This window comes from Myiozetetes cayanensis, unplaced genomic scaffold, assembly GCF_022539395.1.
Source record: "Myiozetetes cayanensis isolate MyiCay16 unplaced genomic scaffold, myiCay2020 scf6-25, whole genome shotgun sequence".
In the NCBI taxonomy this organism is placed as follows: Eukaryota; Metazoa; Chordata; class Aves; order Passeriformes; family Tyrannidae; genus Myiozetetes; species Myiozetetes cayanensis.
The window spans coordinates 29,367,340-29,390,160 of NW_026087853.1; the positions used below are offsets into that span (position 1 = coordinate 29,367,340).

Sequence of the window (22,821 nt, forward strand, 5' to 3'; positions counted from 1 at the left end):
GTACTCCTTCAGTAGTTAGAATGGCACAGTCCAACTGCTGTTGGACTGCTCTGCTGTTAGCCACTTGTCTATCTAATGCTCCCCTTATCCTTCATTGACACATATTTCTACCAAGAGAGCAAGGGTTACCCATGGTATCGAAGTCCAGAGGCATATGACGATATACACAATGCTGAAAATCAACACCTGCTGAGTAATAAATAAATAAAAAAAATCTTAACTACATTAAAAAATACAATCAACTTTTTATTTCTTTCTCAAGAAACATACAACTTGCGCAACAAAGTACTGAAATACACTATATTTGTGTCAAAGACAATAACACTCCCTTTAACCTGTTTATCTTTGAAGACCATAATTAAGGAAGACAAACTGGTTTAAAGTCAACACAAGTTGCAAAAGAACTGCAATCACCATTTCTCTCAAACAATAATTTTCCTCATCTAAGAATCTTACTTGATTAAAATCATGGAGTAATTAGCAGTTGAATGAAGAGATTACTTTCTCTTGCAAAAAGACAACCAACCTTTAAAAGTTCTACAAATGAATAATTTGGGCTCAGTTCTCAGCTGTGTCCAAGCATGAGGAAACCAAACTCTTCTGCTGTTCTGATCTCAAGGCTGGGACCAGTTCAGTACCTAACACTGTTCAGTGCTGGCTTCCAGGTTTGTTGGAGCACCCTTGCTAAACCCTTTCCACACAGGAATCACCTCAGCACTTTCATGACTGCCCAGGCACCCTCACCCAAAAACGAGGGCAGAAGGCGGTAAGATGACAACCCATTTTTAACAACACACAGCCCTCAACCTATCAGTGTTGCCTCTGCTAAGAAATACATGATGGGCGGCCTTGCTATACTATCCTCAGCGTTCCTTATTTTGGTGCTATATTCATGCAGAGGAAGCCTCTGCCTTCTTAACCCCTTAAGACACACACTCGGATGACTATTTTTCTTTCCCAGCAAAAAGGACTAATTGAAGAGGACACAGGAAAAATTGGCAAAATGGAACAGAGCATCTATAGAACTATGATAATTATCGAGTACCACAAACAGCTTTCATAAAGGTAGGGAGAATGAGTGAAGAGAGAAACAAATTTTTTTCTCAACCTTTTACTGAGATTTAGCCAAATGCACCAAGATCTGCTAACAGTGTATGTGGCATAGCAAGAAGCAAAGCCATCAACAAAAGCTCACCGCTACAGATGAAAAGCAGTACAGATCACAGAGCCCTCTGCAACAGACCAGCAAGTGTCCTCTGGGTAGGTAGAGGGACACAAAGCTATGGCAATGTGGTTCAGAAAGGTTGATGTCTTCCATATGTCATTTCTGTCAACCTTGTATTAGCATTTCCAACCACAGATGTTTTCACGGCACTGAAGGTTTTTAAGGTGGATGAATGAAGACTGATGAGAGAGCAGAAAAGGAGATGTGGAAACCCTCAATTCCCTAAATTTTCATCCCTTGCACCTTTTGTTTTGCTGAGGAATGATAAATAAATAGTACTAATGTTATTAAAAAATTTTGCTACCTCAGGGTCAAATTCTGGTAACAAATCATGGCCTGCAGAAATGCATTTGAGGACAGTTGGAACCAACCTCAAATATTGGTAATCTCTACACTTGAGTTTAACCAAAATTATTACTTCTGCTAACATGGGGAAAACTGGCATAAAGAAAAAACTGTGACATGAAGCATTTGTTTGGATCAAGTACAACTTACTTCTATCTTCTGTATCCTTGAGTGTGATTTTCAGAAACAATCAAAACAAAAGTGACAAAACCTGAAAACCCCAATGAGCAAACAGTAGCTTTTAAGTGCTGTGGGAAGAGAGACGTTTGTTTAAGTAACCACTGTTTAAAAAATGCATACATAGTAACACCAAAATAAACAGCTTGCAATGTTGTTTATTTTAAGATACACAATAGTAATGTAAAGTGCTGTATGCACTGAATTTAGGGTGTAGTAACACTATTTAGAGTTCTGAAGAGCAGTAGGAAAACTAAGCTCCATGCCAGAAGACTCCTTGTTTGGAGAGCAAAGGTCAGTGCTCACTGCTTTTGAAGCTAGGAGGATTCCAACGTGCAGCCAAGGAAAGCTCCTGCTCTCATTTCTCAAGCAGGTAATTTTTGAACTGCATACAAAAATCCTACAATAGGCATTTTGTGCCAATGGCATCTTTAAAAGAGGTACATAAGCCCATTCCTGGGAAGTATAATTAAAAGGGAGAAAAAAAGATCTTTGTCCTGTTGCTTCACTTCTTTAAACCCTTCCAAACATGCCTGACGCACTAGCCCTGTGTGGAGCCAGACAGAAAAAAATACCCAAAAGGAGAATACTAACCAAACTAAGCAGTGGTGTACTGAGAAGTGACTGACTTACTGAACAGATTTATATCCCTGTGTGTTTGAATTGCATTTGATTCTCTGCTGACAAAAAATGCCATTGACTTCAATCCATAATAGAAGTTTGTGCTATTTTTCTTCATAAAGCCAGCCTAGCTATAGGCAAGAAAACTGGACTCTTTTTTCTGGTCATACCATTGTCTATTTATTATTGTAATTGCATAGATTTACTATTGTAATTGCAACATTACTGTTATCGTTTAATCCTTGTGACTGCCAATAAATGAGCCAGAAAGAATCTGACTTGGATCTCAGATTGCAGGCTAAATTTCTAATTCTGGCAATGAAAGAGGGAAAAAAAAGGAAAAAAAAAGAGAAAAAGAAAAAAGGGAAATTTTCCTGACTTTCCTGATGTGCAAACAGAGCTGGAGCTCATTTTAACTGGAATTCATTCAGACAAATGTGGAACCCTACAGTTACATTATTATAAAGTAATGTTCAAGAGCAAAATTTCATTTTAAATTCAAAATACAATCTCTTTCTTCTTGATACTTTTGAGGAAAGCTGTGTGTGAAATTCAGCAGTTTGAGTCAGCATGCACTCAGTCAATCATTTCTTGTGGTCATTCTACCCCTCTGAGGGCCCAAGCTTCATTTTGAATCCTGAAGTCAAATTGCCATAAATGTCTGTAAGTGAAAAAGAGGTGGAAAAGCCATGTTTTTCACCTGATTTAGCATTTAAACTTCTGTGTAAATACATAATCAACTTCTTTTTACATTAAATTTGCATTCGATCTATGACCTTAAAAATCAACATGGATTTTGAATGCTCAAACAACTTCTGTTGTTTTGTGTTGATATTTCATGCAGATGTTGGATCAGATGTCAGAAATACTGGGGAACACTAAGCTAGGTAAGGGTTGATTTCAGACCTCTGCCTTACCCAGATATTGGTGAAACTTTACGTGCCATGAATGGAGAGCAGTGTATGTATCATGACAGTCTCTGCCTCTGAATATCTGACAGGGAGATGTTTTTAATACAAGGTCTTCAATATAAACTCTTCAGTTTGATAGAGCCCAAGCCTGGCTGACCTTCACCATCCAATCCCAATGCCTGAAGGGAGAGTAATTAAATATTTTCCTTAAGCTTAACTCTTCAATTTGTGTCTCAAGTCCACTTCTAGTTTGAATTTGCAAGTTAGTTTTGTAACAATTTTACCACTGACAGATAAATGAAATGTCATTATGAAAGTTGAAACAAATACAACAAAAATTTAAACCTGAAGGAAGCCAAATTTGGAAAGGTTTCCTTCTGAAAACAGCTCTAATTTCAAGATACTTTTCAGTTTTAATCATTAATAAGAAAACATGGAAACTGGAGAAAAGCTTCAGGCAACACAACTTTAGTGTAAGCCCAGGAATGCAAGATGTTTCTCAGCAGTATACCTTGAAATGTTTTTTGGAGTCTAGTTTTAAAAGTGCTAAGCAAAGGCACTTCCACAGATTGTTCTACGGTCTCGGTGACTGGGGCTTGGCTGTTGAATTCCATTATTCCTGCAAGATGTTTTTTTCTTCTTCAGTAATTTCCCCTCTTATCTCTTTGTAGCCTGTGCTTATTCACCGCTTCAGTATATGCATTATCTGTCTAGGGCCACATCTTGAATTTTTGAGACGGATGGAGAGAGCACTGGAAATAACAATGCAGCTCTCATTTCTCTCATCTGCTTTCAGCCTCTGTTACCCTTTTTTGGGAATAAGGGCCCTGATAGTCCAGGCTCTCCAAACATCCTTCTGTATCTTTCTCAGACTCTCACCAGACTTGCCTCAGGCTAGTTTCATAATCATCAAGAAAAAAAAAAAACAACAGTCCTGATGTTCAGCATGAGATCATAACACGGTGATCTCACTCTGAACATTACCTTTCACTACAGCAGCTCTATTGACTTCTTTGCTTAGAACAGTTTGAATTTCCCACCAGTTCCATTGTGTGATATTTGGCCTCTTTTAGGCAAGATACTTTTTCACAGAGTGAGCCTACAGAGCACTGAGTAGAAAGCTCATGAGTCCCCAGGCCTTGTTTGAAAGAGTTTTCAGTCTCAGCAAGAAGTTTGCTGCAGTGCTTGTTTGGGAGGCAGTAGAGCATGTTAGAGCACTACTGAGTTGGAGAGTATTGTATCTTTTCAGCTGGGGCTTTGAACAGGATTCAGACCCCAGGAGCTAAACTCTTGATAGTATCCGAGTTCTACGGTTATGTTTATTTGCACCTATTCTGGCAAAACACCAGAATCTTGTTCATTTGTAGACATTTTATTCTCCTGCTGCACATATAGTTTCGCACTGGTTCATAGTGGGATTTAATCTCCTTTGCAAACATTATTGCTTTCTAAATGGACAGTTTTGGGGAAAGAAAACGGAGAGAAAATGGCAAGAGCCTCTTTTCTCTGAAAGTTATTTGCATCCCAGAGCATTGTGGGATAGAAGACCATGAGAGCCAGGACAGCTAAGATTAATTGTATCAGTAAATTGTCTACAAATGCTTAGGTTCGATATGGATCAAATATTGGGATTTTTTTGGTCTGAGAAGTGTTTTTGTGGCAGTTCATGGCCACCATACAACACATGCATACAAAGTAGGACATTTAAAATTAAGATGTAAGTGGGCATATTATGTGGAAAAACATGGACTTCTTAGGATTGCCATAAAATTCTGCAGCTCAACTGACCATCCACACAGAAGTCCATACCAATTCAGGAAGAACTTCTCTTTACTAAGAGATGCTAGTTTGTGCAGTAAAGCGTCCATGAGTAACTGGTAGAAATCAAATTGAAAACAGACATAACCAAGTAAGACAACTCTTGAATTACTCTACCAAAAGAGTAAAGGAGGGTAGAAGAGAGAATTTAAATTAAATATTGATTAAATAAATTAAATTATTTTCCTTTTTTCTGTTATTTGACAATGATGAACCTGTTTTTTACATGATTCCATTTTATTTCCTACTTTATATCTGAAAGAGATCATCAGAATATCCCTTTGTAGTTGAAACTAAGGGACTCTTTACATATTTAGTTTTCCAAGTGATACGTCAAATTAACCAATTTTCCTTGCAGTTTACATATACCATTCCTTTGCTAGCTCCCCCAAATACACACATCACTTTTCTGACCACATAACACTCTTATTCCTGTTGCTATCACACATATCATAAACTTTCTCACTATTCACATTCTCTACCCTGGAATAATCCTCTTGTGGACTGTCAAAACAGCTGTCAGATATCTGCATATGCTCCTCAGTAGGCCAGGACCTTCCCAGTGTGAATTGGGGACTTCGTAATAGCCTTCCTGTCCCTTACTCTTCACTATAGGTCATCCTCCTGTTTCCTGTTTCTTCATTCAAGCACAAGTGAGATGCACAACTGGGAGCACCTGGCTGAATCAAAAAAGGCAGCAGAAGGATCAGGACCGGCTGAAAAGCTGTCAAAGTCCAATTTCATATCAGGAAACTCCCCGAACTGTTGAAGAGGGGAATATCCACTAGTGAATTCTTGAAGCATAAAGATGCATTTGTTAATACTGTTACACTCCCTTTATTCTCACTCTTGCCCCTGGGCCAGCGGTTGATGCCCAAGATTCTTTATCTTGCTGCTTTCTGGGAAAGACGTTTGATACATGATACATGCAGCAATCACCACTTCAGGTCACCAGCAAGGAAAGGGCCTGACAAACAAAACTAACCCAAGCCCAAGCCACTTGAGCTAAAGTAGCTTGCAGAAATCATATGCTATCATCTTCAGTGTAGACTAACAAGAACACTCTTATTTTTATATTAAATGCTCCCTCATAAAGAGAAAATTTTCCTGAACTTTCAAAGTCTACAGAAGCGCAGGTATTTGTACAAACATTGCCTGACTGTCATGCTCATTCAGCAGCTGGATAAAACCACAATAGAAGAGTAATTCTCTGTAGTTCAGCTGATGCAAACTATAAGACATAGGTCTCATGCAGTGCTTTTCATCTGTAAATATCAAAAGTACTCCAAAAAGCAGCCACAAGCATTATGCTATTTCCCTGTTTAAACAGGGAAACTAAGGCACAGTGTCTTGTCATGGTCACAGCTAGAAACAGAGCTGAAAATTACCCATGCCTGCCAGAGCTCCCTTGTGCTAAAGCATCCTGGGCGCAGTAGTGAAGGTTCGGTCACAAGAGAAAGTGACAAACAGCTGAACGCTCAAGAAAGTTGTCTTTCTATCATAAAACAGGGGATCACTGAAAAAGTGGTTAAGCATAATTTGTGGATAGAGTGGTTATAGCATTTAACACTTGTTAAGATGTAAAATTGTGTTTGTCTGTCTGTCTGTCCCTGTTATGATTTCACTACATCTTTCCTGGCTCTTTTAAAGGGATAAGAGTTCCGCTGGAACTGACGGAAGGAGGACTGAGAGATAACAAGTTTCAAAGGCTTCTAGGCTAGGCCACGATTTTATAAAAATCTACTCCTTTCATATAGATAGTATACATTAAGACAGTGAACAGGAGTTTTCCCATTGCTATGTGATTTAGTCAGATAGTATTTCCACAGTATAGTCACTTTAGAATATCAAGTTGCCACTTTGAAATGACCAAATAAGAGCTTAATCCTGATGACAGCCAAATTTCTATAGCATTAAACAAATTGATACATGCAGATTTTTTTCAAACACTAAAATATTTGCTGCTGTTTACTGGGCTACTCAGATTTATTGTCCTGAGATTGTAAGTGTATGTCATAAGATATTAACCATTTTATGGACATCAGTAGTTGACTGCTACAAATAAAATACATGTTTTGAACTGCCATCATAAAAATGTGAAACCAAGATTTAAAAAAATCTTTATGGCATTATACAGTAAGTTGACAACCTATCATCCAGTATTAGACAAAAAAATGGAAATAGGTTTTGGCAGATTTGGGGCTAGCAGTTAAAAATAAAAAATAACAAATGTAAACACATGAAAACTGTATTGCCATTATGTTTAAAAACTATAATAAATCTTAAAGATGCCAGTGATTGCTTTAGATACTACAAATGGCTGCTGCCGATCAACTCTAAAATGTGTAATGCATAGTATTCTAAGTATCATAACTCAAGGCAAACTCCACAACACCATAAGTAATATTCTCTGCTATAAACTACTCCATTCATTAGGCAACAATAAGAATTGACATCGCCATTTCTCTGCAGTTGTGGAACTGTTGGCAGAAATGCTCTACTTCTTTTTCCACATAACTCTAATTTTACCAAAAACTTCCTTGAAACCAATTATCCTGCTCGTGGACCTTGAAAGAAAGGTCTTAAACATATCCTCAGGCAAAACTGAGAGGCAGTATCACTTTGCACAAAGAACAGCAATTGTTTTTTTCCCAAAAAATGTATTTTATATCTACATATAATCATGTGTGCATACTACAGAGAGGGGGAGGAACTATGAATTTTCTGTTGACAACAGGTTTAGGTAGTGGAACTTAAAGACACTCCAAAGAATGCTCCCCTCTTTTGGGCTGTGATCTTGATCTTCAAAGGCTACAGTTCACAACATTTATTAGTGCAATGTTTTAATAGTGTTTAAACAATTTATATTTGCATATGGTTTAGTTAAATCACCTTTTGCCTTGCGAGCCTTGAAGTCACAACTCTATATAAATGAATTCCTGTCACTACTACTTCCTTGTTTCAATTACTTTTAGGAATTCATTACTTGGACTTTGGTATTCCCTCTTCTTTTCTTTCACTTACTTCCTATACTGACTTCGCAAGGCTTTGTAATCTGACAATAACAACCAGAAAAAAGTAGAGGCTGATCCTATCTTTTGCTAGGCCACATTCAGCTTGCTCAGTCGAGGCTTTTTAATCAAGCCTTGGCTAAAATCATGCACATGTTTTTCATTACACTCTCTTCTCAGGAATTCCCTGTTTAAAAATGGCAGGTAAAATATTAAATTGGCAAGTAACATCCAGCCTCTTTATCTGATGGTTTGGCAGCAGCTGACCTGTCACATGAATGAAATTCACCTTGCTGCAGTCCTGACACATTGTGTGGCCTGTTGATGAGGAGGAGGCAAAAACAGGCAGGGTAGTATAAAGACAAAAAACAAGGAGAGAAAAAGATAAAACATAACTAGCTAATACCAGACAGGGTAATGTGAAAAACTGTGATAGTAGGCCTAGAAGAACACCCATTAGGTAGACTCAAGAGCTTAAATTGTCCTAGTAGCATCATGAAAAGATTTTGCTGCAGCCCCTCAGACTGCCAGGGATTTGGTGCGGGAAAGGGGATGAAGGGGATGGGAGAGCCAGAGAAGTGTGTTGCGATTCTCTTACTTGTCTCTTGCAGGATTCACAATTCGGGGATTCTCTGTGGGGGAAGGGGGTGTCTGTATGTGTGTGTGAATTTCACCCTATATATAACTTGGAATCTTATTAGATAACAACTCCGTGACACTGCAAATCCAGTATTTCTCAGCATGCTATTTTTGAAGCTGAAACATACCATATTTTGATCTCCAAAGAAGTATAATAAAGATCCCCCCTTTCCAAATAAAAAGAAAAGTAAAAAAAAAAAAAAAAAAAACGGCAACTGAATGCACATGTAATAATTTCCAGGCGGGTTTCCTGTGATTGTATCCGATTATTTAAATTTTGGACTGTCTCTTTAATTTGAGGAACAGGGAGAGAGGCGACAGATGGCAGACAGAATTGACTTATGTCCTCTATTCTTCTAAAGAAGAAGGGGGAGTGCAGAAAGTTTGATCGAGGCAAAAGCTACAGTACATAGGCCTGGCTATAACTATCTAATAGGTCTTTTGACGGATTGGTTCAGAATATTTAGGGTTTTTTTCTCCCCCAGACAGTCTTTGTAACAAACTCACAGTCCTGGAGGTTGCCATGGGTGACGAGAGCGCTGATATCCAGTCCCAACTACAAATAAGCACATGACAAATGGACCCAGAGCCCTTGGACAGCCCTGAACCTTGGTGACCCCCTAAAAAACCCAGCCTGCCCATACTCATGCCCCCCCAAAAAGCATTACTGAGTATATTTTTTAAAACTGAAAGCTTGCACTTAATTGGAAACACTGCCATGTAACCAAAATGCTTAGGACAGCATGTACAAGTAAAAATAAATCATGCAGCATTGTTATTTAATGCGCTGTGACATCATTTCCTGAAATTAAACAGAGATGACACAGATTCAGACAGTCCCTACTAAGGTTCAGTTCAAACAATTCACAGATGTTTTCCTCCAGCCAGCAGAAAACAATGCGGGGCTTAAAGCACTCCTCTCCCTCTCCCACTCCGCATCTCCCACTCCCTCTCAGCCTTTTCGCTGGTACGAGGAGGTATGGCAGTTTTATAATACACGCTACTGCAAAAATATTCTTTTTTTAATTTAATTACTCAGGCTGTTGTACTAAATAGATGGATCATTGTGTCACAAAAGCATCAATTTTTCAGAAGAAATAACAGATGTCTATGTAACAATGATTAGATTAACCACTCCCAGACAAAGCTAGCTTTTGAGGCCCACACACCCCATGACCCCGGGTTCCCTCTTCTGTAGGGGGTGGATGTAGAAATGTCAGATCTAATCTCAGATTCCATTTTTAAAACAAACAAAGCCCCACCCCCACCCCATTTCAGCTCTTTTAAGATTGTGGCATTTAAAAGGTATGTGAATGTTCAGTCTCGTACTAAATCTTCGGGACAGATTTCATGGCAGAGGACTAGAAGCTCTCAGAGGATGAAATCTTTCAGCCTGGGATCAGAAGTGCCATTTTGAGAAAGATTTCCAGTTTTACTCTGCCTACACTGGTGACATCGTAGTGCAGGCAGGCAGGACAGGAGGAGGATACTGGTGACATTAGGCAGGGCTGCACTACCACCAGCAGTAACAACAAATGTTAACGGCCGCCACCAGCTCTTCTGGTGAGAGACCGGAGCAACTGTGGGGTACAAAGAGGCACAGCTCCACCACCTTGAGGACCACAGGATCACAGGTCACTAGAGTTTAATATTTAGGTACTGATTTTTCTTTAGCACTAGGGTGAAATCATTTAACCTTTCCTCGCAAAGTTTACCCAGCTGAAAAATGTGCGCAATATTATTTTGTAGTACATGCTTCCAACAGGGTGGTGTTTGTACAGAGAGGTCTGTTCCACACCAGCAGGCAACTAGCTGAAAACTCAGCACACAGCCAGCCCTGCCTAAAAGCAGACCTGGAATAAAACTGTAACTTAGGCTCCTCCAGCTCTCTGACTGTGTGGTGCACTGAGGTGGAAATGGCTGTCATGCAAACACACATGTCGGTGGTTTTACAGGAGAATCAGAGGACATCATCCATCTCCCATCTGTACCCTCAGAGGGTATAATATGTTACAATGCAGTCCGACACATGTACTAAAATTCACCAGAATGCCTTCACATTTCTGTATTTTTATGGAGTATCCCATCCCATTTTAATGGGACAGAGGTCAGTTGCATTTTTGCGTTTGATTGTGTTTTTTTAAAGTACAGCAGAAACAGCAATGTGAAGAATCCTTCTTCCATATCACATCTCTGAGAAGAGCTGTTCTTCTACAGTTTGATATGAAAGTGAGCAGTTCAGTATGGAGTGCAATAGCCAGCTATGTTCCTAACCTTCCTTTAGGGTATTATTCCTAAAATTACAATATAGGAGGAGATATTTATGAAAGTGGGATGGATTCAACTTCTTTGAACATTTGCTCCAAGACTGGTTTGCCTGATGACATTCATCTCTTGAATCAAGTCTAATGAATAAATAAAATAGCTGCCCTGTATAAAAGGCTTGATAAACCATTCATCAAGATATGATAGATTCACATTATATTCTCAAATACACCCACATAAATACAGGAAAAAGTAAATCCATTTCAGCAAGACTATTCATATAATCCAGTCTGGACACCTGAATATGGCATGTTAAGAAACTTAATTCAGGTAAGTACAAAAGCTATGGCTGGTTCATTGTACGCACTTTCCAGGAGAGCTTACTCTAGCCTGACAATGAAGTAGATGAAACCAAAATCTATCCTACAACATACTGTTTAAAGAGTAAGATTTTCAGCTGGAGGATTGTGGAAATCAGGCTAAAATGACACTGTTCAACGTTAGCAGACAAAATTTCAACTAGCAAAAAAAAGAAAAAAATACCAGCTCGACTCCACTGACTTCAGTGGAGACATCCCCAATATTATCAGCTAGGAACCTGGCACTGTCATAAAAAAGGTTTTGTTTGCAGGCTTTTACCATTGTTAAATCTGGTATTTTAGTTAAGAGACACATCTTCTTACAGACTGTAACAAAAGAAACAACCAAAATAGAATTTTAACAAAGGGCATCACTCCAGGTAAGTGTCAAAGAATAAACCAGTTCTGTAAAAGAAGGTGAAAAAATGTAGTCCTTAGCACACTATGATGTAGAAATGGATGAACTATCAGAGGTACAAGTCCATAGAATGGTATAATTACTTCCTTTATATCTTTCCTCTCTTCTGATTATGTACATATATTTTAAAGGTCCTCCATCCTTCAAAAGGGCATGGGAGGAGGGGGACTGGCTTTGTATAGTTTCTGGTAAGAAATCCTAATCTCAACACTGGCGTAAGCTGGAGGTGTCTATACATTTGAGGACTTCCTGTTTTCACTTTGTGATCAAATATGTTCTTTTCAGGGCAAATAGGGGAGCACTTGAGGGAGGAAAGCAGAGATGTCTGAGAGGCTAATTGAGTATACTAAGGAATCCTTGGCGTAGAGGAAAAAGAGTCTTCCAAAGCTATGAATAAACTCTTGGCTTGGGTCAGATTTCTTGTTGTTTCTTTTCTTTAACCACCTTTGAACTCAAGTAAAAACAGCCTTAAATGTCAGGTTTACCTTTCTGATGTCATAATCTTTATGTACTATTGAAAAGCTTATACTACCAGACTAGGATTTCCTCTACTTTCTTAAACACTGGATATTATCCAGAAATAGCATACACATTTCCAGCCAATTCGTCCTTAGATCTTTCATCTTCTGGTACTGTTGTAATTCCAAATGTAAGACAGAGCTCAGTAAGTGAACGAGAACATGACAGAAGCTCCTGCTCCTTGCATTTGATTTCCAACAATAAAAATGTGCATGTGTATCCTATTTCAAATATAATTAAAGTTACTGCAAAATGGAAGCTGTGATAGGGGCTAGAAATTGTTTTGAAAGACATAGCCTGTCAGACACATTCATTCTACATCAGAGTTCAAGTGCCTGTCTCTTCAAAAAAGCCACTTAGGCCATTCAATTTTTAAAATTGACTGCCTTAGGAGTTTGCAAACCAATTGAATAAAGGAAAAAAATAGCATTTTATTTAAAATAATAAGTAAATACAATTAGTCAGAACTGAGTTACTCTTTTGGAATTTGACAGTCTAAAGGACTTTCATGTTTAATCCATGACATAAGAGATGGACTGCCTGCCACTGCCTCTCCTTCCAGGGAAACCAGAGGTTAATGATTTTTGTCATATTGAGACTAACAGCTAACAATTGCTACAGTTGGCCTTTAGTTTTTTATTTGTCCTTTTGAGGTATTCAGAATAGGTGACAATGGCTTGCAGTTGAGAACATATGTAGAGAGACCCCTGTGGCTTATGGAAAAGTTGCTCCATGCTGGTTGGGTGTTTGTAAAAAAAATACATCCAGAGCCCTTTTATGTTCCCCTCCTTAATGAATGCATGAATGTCAAAATGTACCAATGGCCCATTCAGGGGGCAAAGCCTAAGCAGCTCCTTCTTTAAGAACACATCCTGAGACGCAAAATACATTTGCTTAACAAATTAAAATAATGAGATAATTCAATTAGTTTCTTTAAAAAAAAAAAGGGGGGGGGAGGAAGAAAAAAAGGGTACATCAGGGGATTATTGTAATACATGAACAGGTCATACAGCACAAAGGAGGAACAAACCAATTTGAAATAAGGTTAGACTAGTAATGAAGGAATGTACATTGAATTGTAGACCACCATTGTAAAGATATTTACTTGAAACAATAAAATTGTACATCACAGATTCCCCCATTCTGGCTCAGCCAGCATTGCATTTTGAATGGACAAGCTAATTTGAGAAAAAGTGTGAGATCTTTAAAAGAAAGGAGCTCTCTTCGTTCCCTGCACGTGTTTATGGCAAGAATCTTTCTGAATTTACATTGCATTGGTCAGGGGTCTCCATTATCAGTTTGCAGGTCTGAGAATTACAGCACAGTAAATCTTTCAACACCTGCAAACTCATTAAAGCCTGGATGGTAAAAGGTTTGAGGCTTTTTCGTGTTCATTTAATCTGATTTCTGTGAGGCCATCCTCACCAGTGGTGGCAAATTTCCTTAATTCATGCAGGATGGAGAGGGTCAGGAGAGAGAATGGAAACAAGGAAAAGGGATTTCAAAAAGCCAGGAGGACTTTCCTCAAGACAAGCAAGAAGCAGTTGACTGTTTAATAAGCAAGTGTCAAATGCTTTCAAGGAGCACATAAGAAAGAAAGGCAGGGGAAAAAAAAAAACAAGCTACCACAAATTTCATAAGAGGAAATGGAGTCAGCACAGAGATGTCTATACAAACCAAACTTATTTATTTGTGGCCCTGTTTTTCGCTGTCTGCCTGTACTACTCCTGTAAAGATACCCTACAGCTAAATGAAAAACCTTCCACTCACACTCACTCGACTTCCAAATTAAAAACATTTTACAGGTTAGTAAATCTCCAGCTGAGGTGATGTAGCAAAGAACAGCTGTGAAGTAATTTTGATAATGATGAGAATAATAAGCACATGGCAAGGTTCAGGGCTTTGCTGTTGCAGCTTCAGTGCTCCTGAATAGATAAAAGTGATTAAATACTCCTGATTATCCCTGACCAATATGTAATGGATTTACAGCCCTTTCAATTAGTCAGTATTTGCTTAGGACTCATTATTTTGTCTTTGGTTAAGTAATCAGCCCAGAGACTCATGTTCTGTCTAATTCCTCTGAGCCAAGTGGGTACAGGGCACCTGACCTTTGAAATGGCCATAGCTGGGAGGCAGGAATAACCACTACTCCAGTGGAGACACTGGCTATTCCAGCTAATCCTGACCCCACAGGCCAGATCAATGCACCTTAGTTTGCTACTAATGTCCTTACATCAAAATGATGGTTTAGAAATGTGAATCTGTCACTCCCCTCTTTAGCTGTGCTGCTAGCAGAGCAGTTCAATAGTCCCTATCATAAATAGATCGCGTCCTGAAATCATTACTCAGTAACCAACATCAGCTACCGTGAAATTTATAAAACTTTGGTAGAAGAAGGGGTAGTTAATTACAGTTAGGTTTTTAAGCCTTATCAAGTGAGAAACAATTGTAAAGTGAGAGGAAGAAGAAAATCAATTGATAATTTAACCAGTTTCCATTATTTCCCACATGAAATAAACTACAAACAGTGATCCTAGATTTTCTACGGAACCATGTTTTGATGCCTAAGTGACGCTATAATGTCAACAGAGCACCAACACATAAAACCAATAGCAAGAAGAGGATAAAGACAGACCATGGAAAGCATTGTTATGTCACATATTTAATCTCTCTCCCCTAAATGTGAATATGGTTAGTTTTTAATATTAAAAGACTTGAAGAGAAGCTAAAAAGGTGCTTATTCTCTCTGTTACACAACTGAAAAACTAGGGAATCTGGAAGCCTTCTATATTTCTCACAAAAAAGAAACAATGACAAGTTCGCAAGCTGTTCCTTTGACTCCCTAACATCCACAGTGTATGTCAACACACACAGACCAGGGCTCCCTCTTTCACCACATACATATGAAGTTTCTGTTTTAAACAGAGGCCAGCAATAAACAATCCAGAGGGCAGAGCTTTACATGCGCTAAAGCAAGAACACCCATTTTGTTGTCTGTAGCAAAAATTTCTAATAGTTCAAAGCCAAAATTGGTTACTTCATATATAGCTGATGTTCCATGCTAAGGCGTTGTACTGTCTCTCTTTTTCTCTCTATAGGCATGTATATGTGTATATATACACACATATATATAGATTTCTTTGAGATTTGTCATGATTCCAAGACCCAAGAAAAAAAAATCTGGAAAAAAACCAAAAAGCAACAAAAATTGTGCCCTAGTAATGGTCCAAAAATTATGGGGACAATTGATTTCTAATAATGATTAATAAACCTCATTAGGCACAAGAATAGAAATCTGTTTTGGTTTTGGGCACCACTTACTGTGAGATGCTGGAAAAGCCACGCTCTCATGATATTTGTTGCTACTTTGGGGAAAATGCCTCTTTTCTTCTGACGCTTTTTGTCCTTGTCTGGGTCATCATCATCTCCTGTACCAGGTGAGGCTACACTGTTGTCTAAACCATCTCCTACAACAAAGAGAAAAATAGGAAGGAGGAGACTGTTTAATGAACAAAATATAGAAGCCAAAAAGTATCATTAATTACCAAATCACTACCACAGTTTGTTTTGGCATTTTTTTGCTAGATCAGGCACATGCATAAGAACATTATATAAGGACACTGATATAAATGTGTAAAAATTAAAACCTGTGTCTCTCCAAATACTAATTTTGTGTTACACACATGCGTATATCATTAATTCAATTATAATTGTGTGCTTGACATAGTGCAATAGCTCTTTGTCAATTATGGGATTCAGTGTGGGAAAACCTGCCACAAGAAAACCCATTTAGTGCAAATGCATCCCTACAACCATTCTGAATATATACGTATAAGTAATCAAGTTAAATGTTCTGTAGTCTATATATTCAAGGCTCTCTGCAGAGGTGGCAGTAACCATGTCACCGTTCAGTGCACATAATACACTGTCAGATGAGCCACTCCCCGTAACCATCACCTCCCAACACACATACATACGCACTCACAAACACGTACACCTAGCATGACCCTGCATATAGCATTTGCATGACATGAATACTTCTACGTCTCTGCATCAGTGATTATTATCATTAAAAAAAAAAGATGCACATCAAGGTAGAGCTCTCACTTAATCAGAACTTTCCATCAACATCTTTCTCTTCTGTGCTTTTTCCTGGCATTAATTGTGCATTAGCAAAAATCATTTACTTTTAACAGTCATAGTTATTTTTTCTTGCCCTCCAGCAAAAATGCCTTGAAAGCCTGCCTGGAGGGCATCTAAATTATGTATCTGAAAAACTCTTCTGGCAAGGCATTGCAGGACCCCTACTTTCTTAAAATTCATACGAGCACGTCTTCCTGTTTTTGGGAAGGCATCAATCAAGTGCAGCAATATATGCCATATTCCTACATTAATATTTGAACTAATAACTTTAAAAAAAGGAAAGAAACAAGATCCGACTTGTGGCATAATCAAATGCAAAATAAATGAAGAATACTGGGACAGCACTGAGACTTTATAGATTGCTGTGTTTTCCTTACACATCATTAGCCCGGAGCCACACGAAAGAGGAAAACAGAGAAGTGGAGAGTTTATGCTCCCTGCTGGTGTTTAAGAAGCTGAGGTCCTGGAAGGACATCTGGGAATTGTGCTGAGACGGTGGTTTTTGTAATTTAAGAATAGACATTCATTAGCAGTAAATGCCATAAATCCCATGCTAAGTAAAAACCTTGTCCAAGAAAGCCTAAAACAATAAACTCTGTGCTCAATGTAGCCTGAGCTAGACGGTCCATAGCTTCCTGAGGAATGCTATAGATTCACAAGCTAATTCCTATAGCCTCATCTAGAAGTGTAGTGCTACTAAACGAAATACATTGCTGCTACATACAGTTCATTTGCTTCAAAACTTGCATTTCAGCTCCATCTTCCCATGCCAGATCACCCTTCTTGTACTGCCTCCCCTCCGAAAAACCAACCCTTTTGGACCAGAGAGACAGAAAAAGCCACAGCAAAGAGCTGGCAGATTAATTTTATTGACATTTCCATTTTCACTGCAATGTGATACCCTCCATCACATGGAAGAGATGACCCTCACTATTTACAGACTGACAGGCCACTTCATTACAACCACCCTGCCCCAAGGCAGAGCAGCTCCTTTCCATCTGCCCAAACACCAGAGCAAGACCCTGAAGTTGCCACTCTTTTTCTCATGCTCCGTTTCTTTTTTCTTTTTCTTTTCTTTTCTTTTCTTTTTTTTTTTTTTGTTGTGTTTTGTTTTGTTTCTGTTAACAATAGAGAAAGGAGAGTCGAATCACAGTAAACTAATCAAAGAGATTATGGAAGCTCTAAACACTGTAACTAACTGTTCACTTTTGCAATATATTGGTTATTTAGAAAGCACTCCTTTTGGCTGCTCTCTTCCCTCCCGTATAATCTACCTTACTCCTCCGTCTCTCACAGACACGCGTGCGCACACACGCACGCACACACACACACACACACTTTCCACTATGCCAAGGAACTGCTGCAAGGCAAATTCTCACAAACACTAATGGCTTCTGACTGCTCCTTGGCAACCCCAGCATTTTAACCTGGGTAGATATGCTCTCCAAAATACAGACACTGGAGCTATCTCATCAGCTGTTCATGTGACACAGATGGAGAGTGGCTATTAGGAGCCAGGCAATGGGCCTTGGGGATCTGAGGTGCTGTACTGTAGCCTCAGGCAATTTTGAAAAGCAGTACCCGGAGATGGGGGGAAAAAAATCCCTACTGAAAGTGCAAGTTTGAAGTCAGTCAGTTTGTTTGTCTATCTGTCGTGCGGATAAAGATATCTTTGTCTCTTTATGTAAAAGCAATGTGTGTATGCACAGGATGCGTGGAGCTGTAAAACTTCTGCTCTGCACCATCCTTTCAAACCATAGAAGCACCAGTTCACTCTGTATGGACAAATTCCTGTCTCTCTGCATATACATACTCTCCTGTATGTGAGCATCCTCAGCAGGAGTTGCCTACATGATAAATCAATATTTAGACCTTTTGAAGAGGTTATTATTATCCTAGTCTTAAAAAACTCCTGCCCAAGAAAGGAAAGTTTAGCTAGAGCTCCCATTGCCCTCCCACACTAATCAGAAGTTGAAATTGTAAGACTTGCTGACTCCCTAATTTGTTCCATAACCCCATGAAAGGAAATTCAAATATTGTACCTCCAAATTATATGAGAAAAAAAAAATACAGCAAGATTTGTTGCTCCTGGTGAATGATCAGCCCAATCCTGTTAACCTGTCATATTTTTAATAGGACTACAACTGCTTACATTAGTGGATACAATTTATAATAGAAAGAAATCATAGAAATAGCCCGTAAACTGTCTTTTCCAAGATGGAATGACTTACTTCTTGCACATGGAGGGCCTATAAATGTATCCAAATAAATATTAGTTACTTTAAATGAAGAAAAATAAATTATCAGAACTGAAATAAGAATAACATACAGGAAAGTCACTTTATGGCATACTGGATTAACTATATTTTTAACTGCTGTATGAAGGAATCAAAATTTAAATAATTTAAATCATCATTACAAGTGATTCTGCTTATGTGGTCTGTTCATATCCTGGATTAGAAGAGTAGAATCAAATCCTAAATTGTATGGAAATTGCAATTATACAAGCATAGTTATCCCAATTTTCTAGAGGAGAAATTAAGCCTTGATTTTGGCCCACTGTCTCTCTCTTTCACCAGGACCAAAAAAAAAAAAATAAAAAAATTAAGGGTGACTTTCTCCTTTTTCCACACTGTTCACTCATTTATTCTCTTGCAAAGAGTAGCAGTGATTGCAAAAACACTATCACTGTTCTAGGAAAGTGGAGAATTCTTAAAAGTGGCACTCTCTTTGTGGAGGTGTCAGTGAACTACGCAGGATTCAAGCCAGTAGAGAATTAGGCATTTTACCTAGCTTGCTTAAGATTACAGTAATGCTATGAAATAGTCCTGATAACCTTTATAAAAGACGGAGAGAGTTTACAAGAAACTTTGTGAAGTGACCCACATGGGATTCCTTAAAGATCACCTCTTCTAGGGGAAGGGTTTGTGGAGGAGACTGAAGATGTAAATCTTCTTTACAAAGTGTGAAGTTGGGCTTCCACACTAGCTCTATGTTCTGGCACTCTTAGCGTGTGCTGAGTTTCCTTCCACAAGATAAATTATTTTGCATTGAAAGCAAAGGAGATTAGCACTTCTTAAAAAAATATCAAATAAATAGTTACAACAGGGTTTCCATTGCACCATAATTCCAATTTAACTTGCTGCAAACTCATTTCCTTGGACAGACAAGCTTGCTGACCCCAATGCCCATGCACTAAGGACTCTTCAAGAAACAGAGTCCAGTTCTAGAGAAAGCCTGTCCAACCTTATTGTATCAACGAATTCTTCTCTGTCAGTCCTCCACACTATCAGTATTATCTCAACCCTTCTCAAATTTTTGCTAGTGTTCCTCACAGAGTAAAGACCCAGAAACAGATGAAGCAAGTGCTGTTTAGAAGCTGCTCATCTTATGTTTTCACAACTTGTGAACAGGATGAATAACAAATTTCCAATCTATGCAAAATGATAACTGAAAAGGACAACCTAGTCAGGCCAAAGCACAGCAGCCTGGTAACAGTCCAGATTCAAACTACAGAAATAGTTCCTGTTACCATTATAACAAGTAGAGCAGTTGAAAAAGTGATTTCTGGAAAAAATACATTTCAGCACCAGCGTTTGAGTTTCTTCACCATCAGAGGTCCCTTACAGCTTTGTGGTTTGTCACACTAAAGGAAAAGAGAGAACAGCAGGGGTATCAAAAGCAGGGGGAAGACAAGACACTTCACTATTTTTCTAAAAATAGTGGAAGCAATATGAAAAGCAAGCTAAAGGATTCTGAAAAGGAAAGCTGCTGTGTACTATGCTGGTCTTAAGTAAGCTCCTCCAAAATCTTACAGTCTAATATTTGATGGAGTGGAACATGTAGATATAAATGCAAAACAAAGACGAGACTGCATGCAGCCTATATTCAGTTTGCAATTATTTGTTTGTACTTATAATGTGTCCTTCTGGATACATAAGTATTTTAAACCATTATTAATAAGGATGTTCAATTTAGTAATACAATCCATATTACCACCAGAGAAAAATCTTAAAAATCTGGTAAATTACCACTGCCAAAAAGCTGGAAAGAGAAGTGTTTGAAGATGTTTTTGAAGATAAGATAGTCTGTGCTATAGGGAGAACTAATAGAGACAAAAGCTCAGCTCCAGAATCAAAGACCCTTCAGGAGAAGTAGATCACAGCCCTTTGACTAAAGTCCTGGCTGTTGATTGTGCGTTTTTTTTCTCCTCCTCTTAATGATCCCTGTTCAAGGAAGTTGACTTAAGGCTCCTCACACCACAGAAGCTGTACTTGTCTCCTGCAGCTTACTGCCTAGGGAAACTGAGTTAAGATGGGTTATGGGTGGAAAACCTGGGGCTTTGAAAATCACAAACAATTCAAGTGGGCATCCCAGTTTAGAGATGTGCCATCATCATCAGTGCTCTGCCAGTATGTGTGCTGGTTTTGCTAAATTACTTTACGGCTGGAGGAAAGGAGACATCGGAAGCTGTTCAAGCCTGACAGACATGCTCAGCCACTACTTGCTGGAGTGAGCTGCTGTAATCAGACCACTGAGCCCCCTCCCTTTTTTGTGTCTCTGAGACACCAGGCACATATCTCATGGTGCTTTGTCCTATGTTTCAGTGAGCATCTTGGAGAGAAAGACAAGTTGGACACTAGTGCACTAGAGGGAACAGGAAGACTTCAGACATACAGCACTACCATCTCTCTTACTACAGAAAATGTTATTCTTTTGCCCTTCTAGAAGCAGTGAGGAGACAAAGAGCTGGCCTTCTCTCTTGCTATTCTTTTGGAAGATATTTATGATCCTTTGCTGTCCAGAATAAAACCCAGTAATTCCACTGCGAAGATGACATGTACGAATTTCACACAAGGCATGAATAACTACTGAAAATTCAAATAGGAAGAAAACTTAAGCCACTATCAGACCTCACCTACAAAGCCATTCTACACAATCTAATTACATCTTTGCATAGTTTGTCAGTCAGGAGCAAGTCCCTATTGCCATCTTGCAATATGTTCTAAAGAGTTGCATGGTATCTTGTATATAAAATGTATTTACAACAAGAGGCAGAATAAAACCTGTTCCTTTTCTTTTTCTGGATAGGCACCTCTATTCAATCATTAAAATATCTTATTTGCAAAAAGGCATTTACAACTATAGAATGACATTTCAGCTCTGTTATTATAGCCATGCATGCTATAAAATCAGTGACCTAAGGCTTTCAAACCTGTTTGCAGATTTCTTTCACATTTCCCCTTCTATATTTTTCAGCCCAAAATTAAGAAAAAAGATTGGCTTTTTTGTGTCCTTAATTGTCTATGTTTAGAGCTCATGTTTATTTCTGAAGTGAATTGAGAAAACTTAAGAGATTCTACCAAAAGCCAAAAATGTATTTTTCTAGCTTTTTTAAGACAAAAATAATAAACAGCAGTTTAAATGTTAAGGTCTTTTATACAGCCAGGAGGTTCATGATTCATTCATTGCAATCAAACATTTTTTCACATCAGGTGAAAAAAGTATTCCAATGCAGACAAGGCGAACAACAGTAAAGCAACCTGCTAATTACTGATCTCTCTTACGTTCCTGCTGTGCTAAACTGTCCAGACATGTTGAAGTGAAATTTTTCTGCGATTTTCAAGTGACTAGTTCATGGCCCACTGCCGTGGAGTGCAGGAGAAGGGACGAAATGCTTTAGTTTACATGCAACATTTACTAACTGTGTGGGTTTTCCGACATTAAAGAGGGGACAGTGACCCATGCCACCTTTTTCACACTCAAAAGAGCACTGAAAAAACAGTCTTCATAGGCTTACCTCAGGCTTCCCTGGCCCTTAACACCCTCCCCCCAGGGTAGGAGCAGAAAGAGAAAAAAGAAGGGATTTTATGCTCCTTTCTCTTCAACTTTTCAGGCGGTATAAGCAGCATTTAGCAAATTCAGCCTCCAAATGGCTCCAAATGCTCTGAGCTGCAGGGGCTCATCCTTTGTTAGCCTCCCTCTATTTACACAGGATTTACGCAGGCTCTCCACTGAAGAGACCACATGTTTCTGACAGAAAGCACTTCCATTCACACTGCATCAGGCAACAGGATTGTAACCACTGCAGCTTCACGCTGACCTGAGATTAGGGATTTCAGCAACATTGAGATGGTAACAATCTGCTAACTAACGAAAATTATCCATGGAGAACTCTGCTGCTTACTTCGGTTAAAACTACCGTGGCCAGATAGATTAGGTTACTTAAAAGGGCAATTAAGAACTAGCTACTGTCAAGAATATGCATGTCCATCTACAAATAACATACGCACAGAGAAAAATATCAGCAGGGGGGGAAAAAATTAAAAAAAAATCAGACTGCAGCTTGGATTAAAACAATTTCACCCAC

At 38.7% G+C, this 22,821-nt stretch overlaps 1 protein-coding gene across 4 annotated transcripts in view; it reads right to left on the reverse strand.

Annotated features, from left to right (window-relative positions):
- Nucleotides 1-22,821, reverse strand: part of MEIS2 (Meis homeobox 2) — a 173,269-nt gene that overhangs the window by 104,981 nt on the left and 45,467 nt on the right. For all 4 annotated transcript variants that reach the window (XM_050336964.1, XM_050336963.1, XM_050336961.1 and 1 more), the window contains one exon: nt 15,630-15,775. In XM_050336964.1, the coding sequence (XP_050192921.1) occupies nt 15,630-15,775 (146 nt within the window). The remainder of the gene's footprint in view (nt 1-15,629; nt 15,776-22,821) is intronic.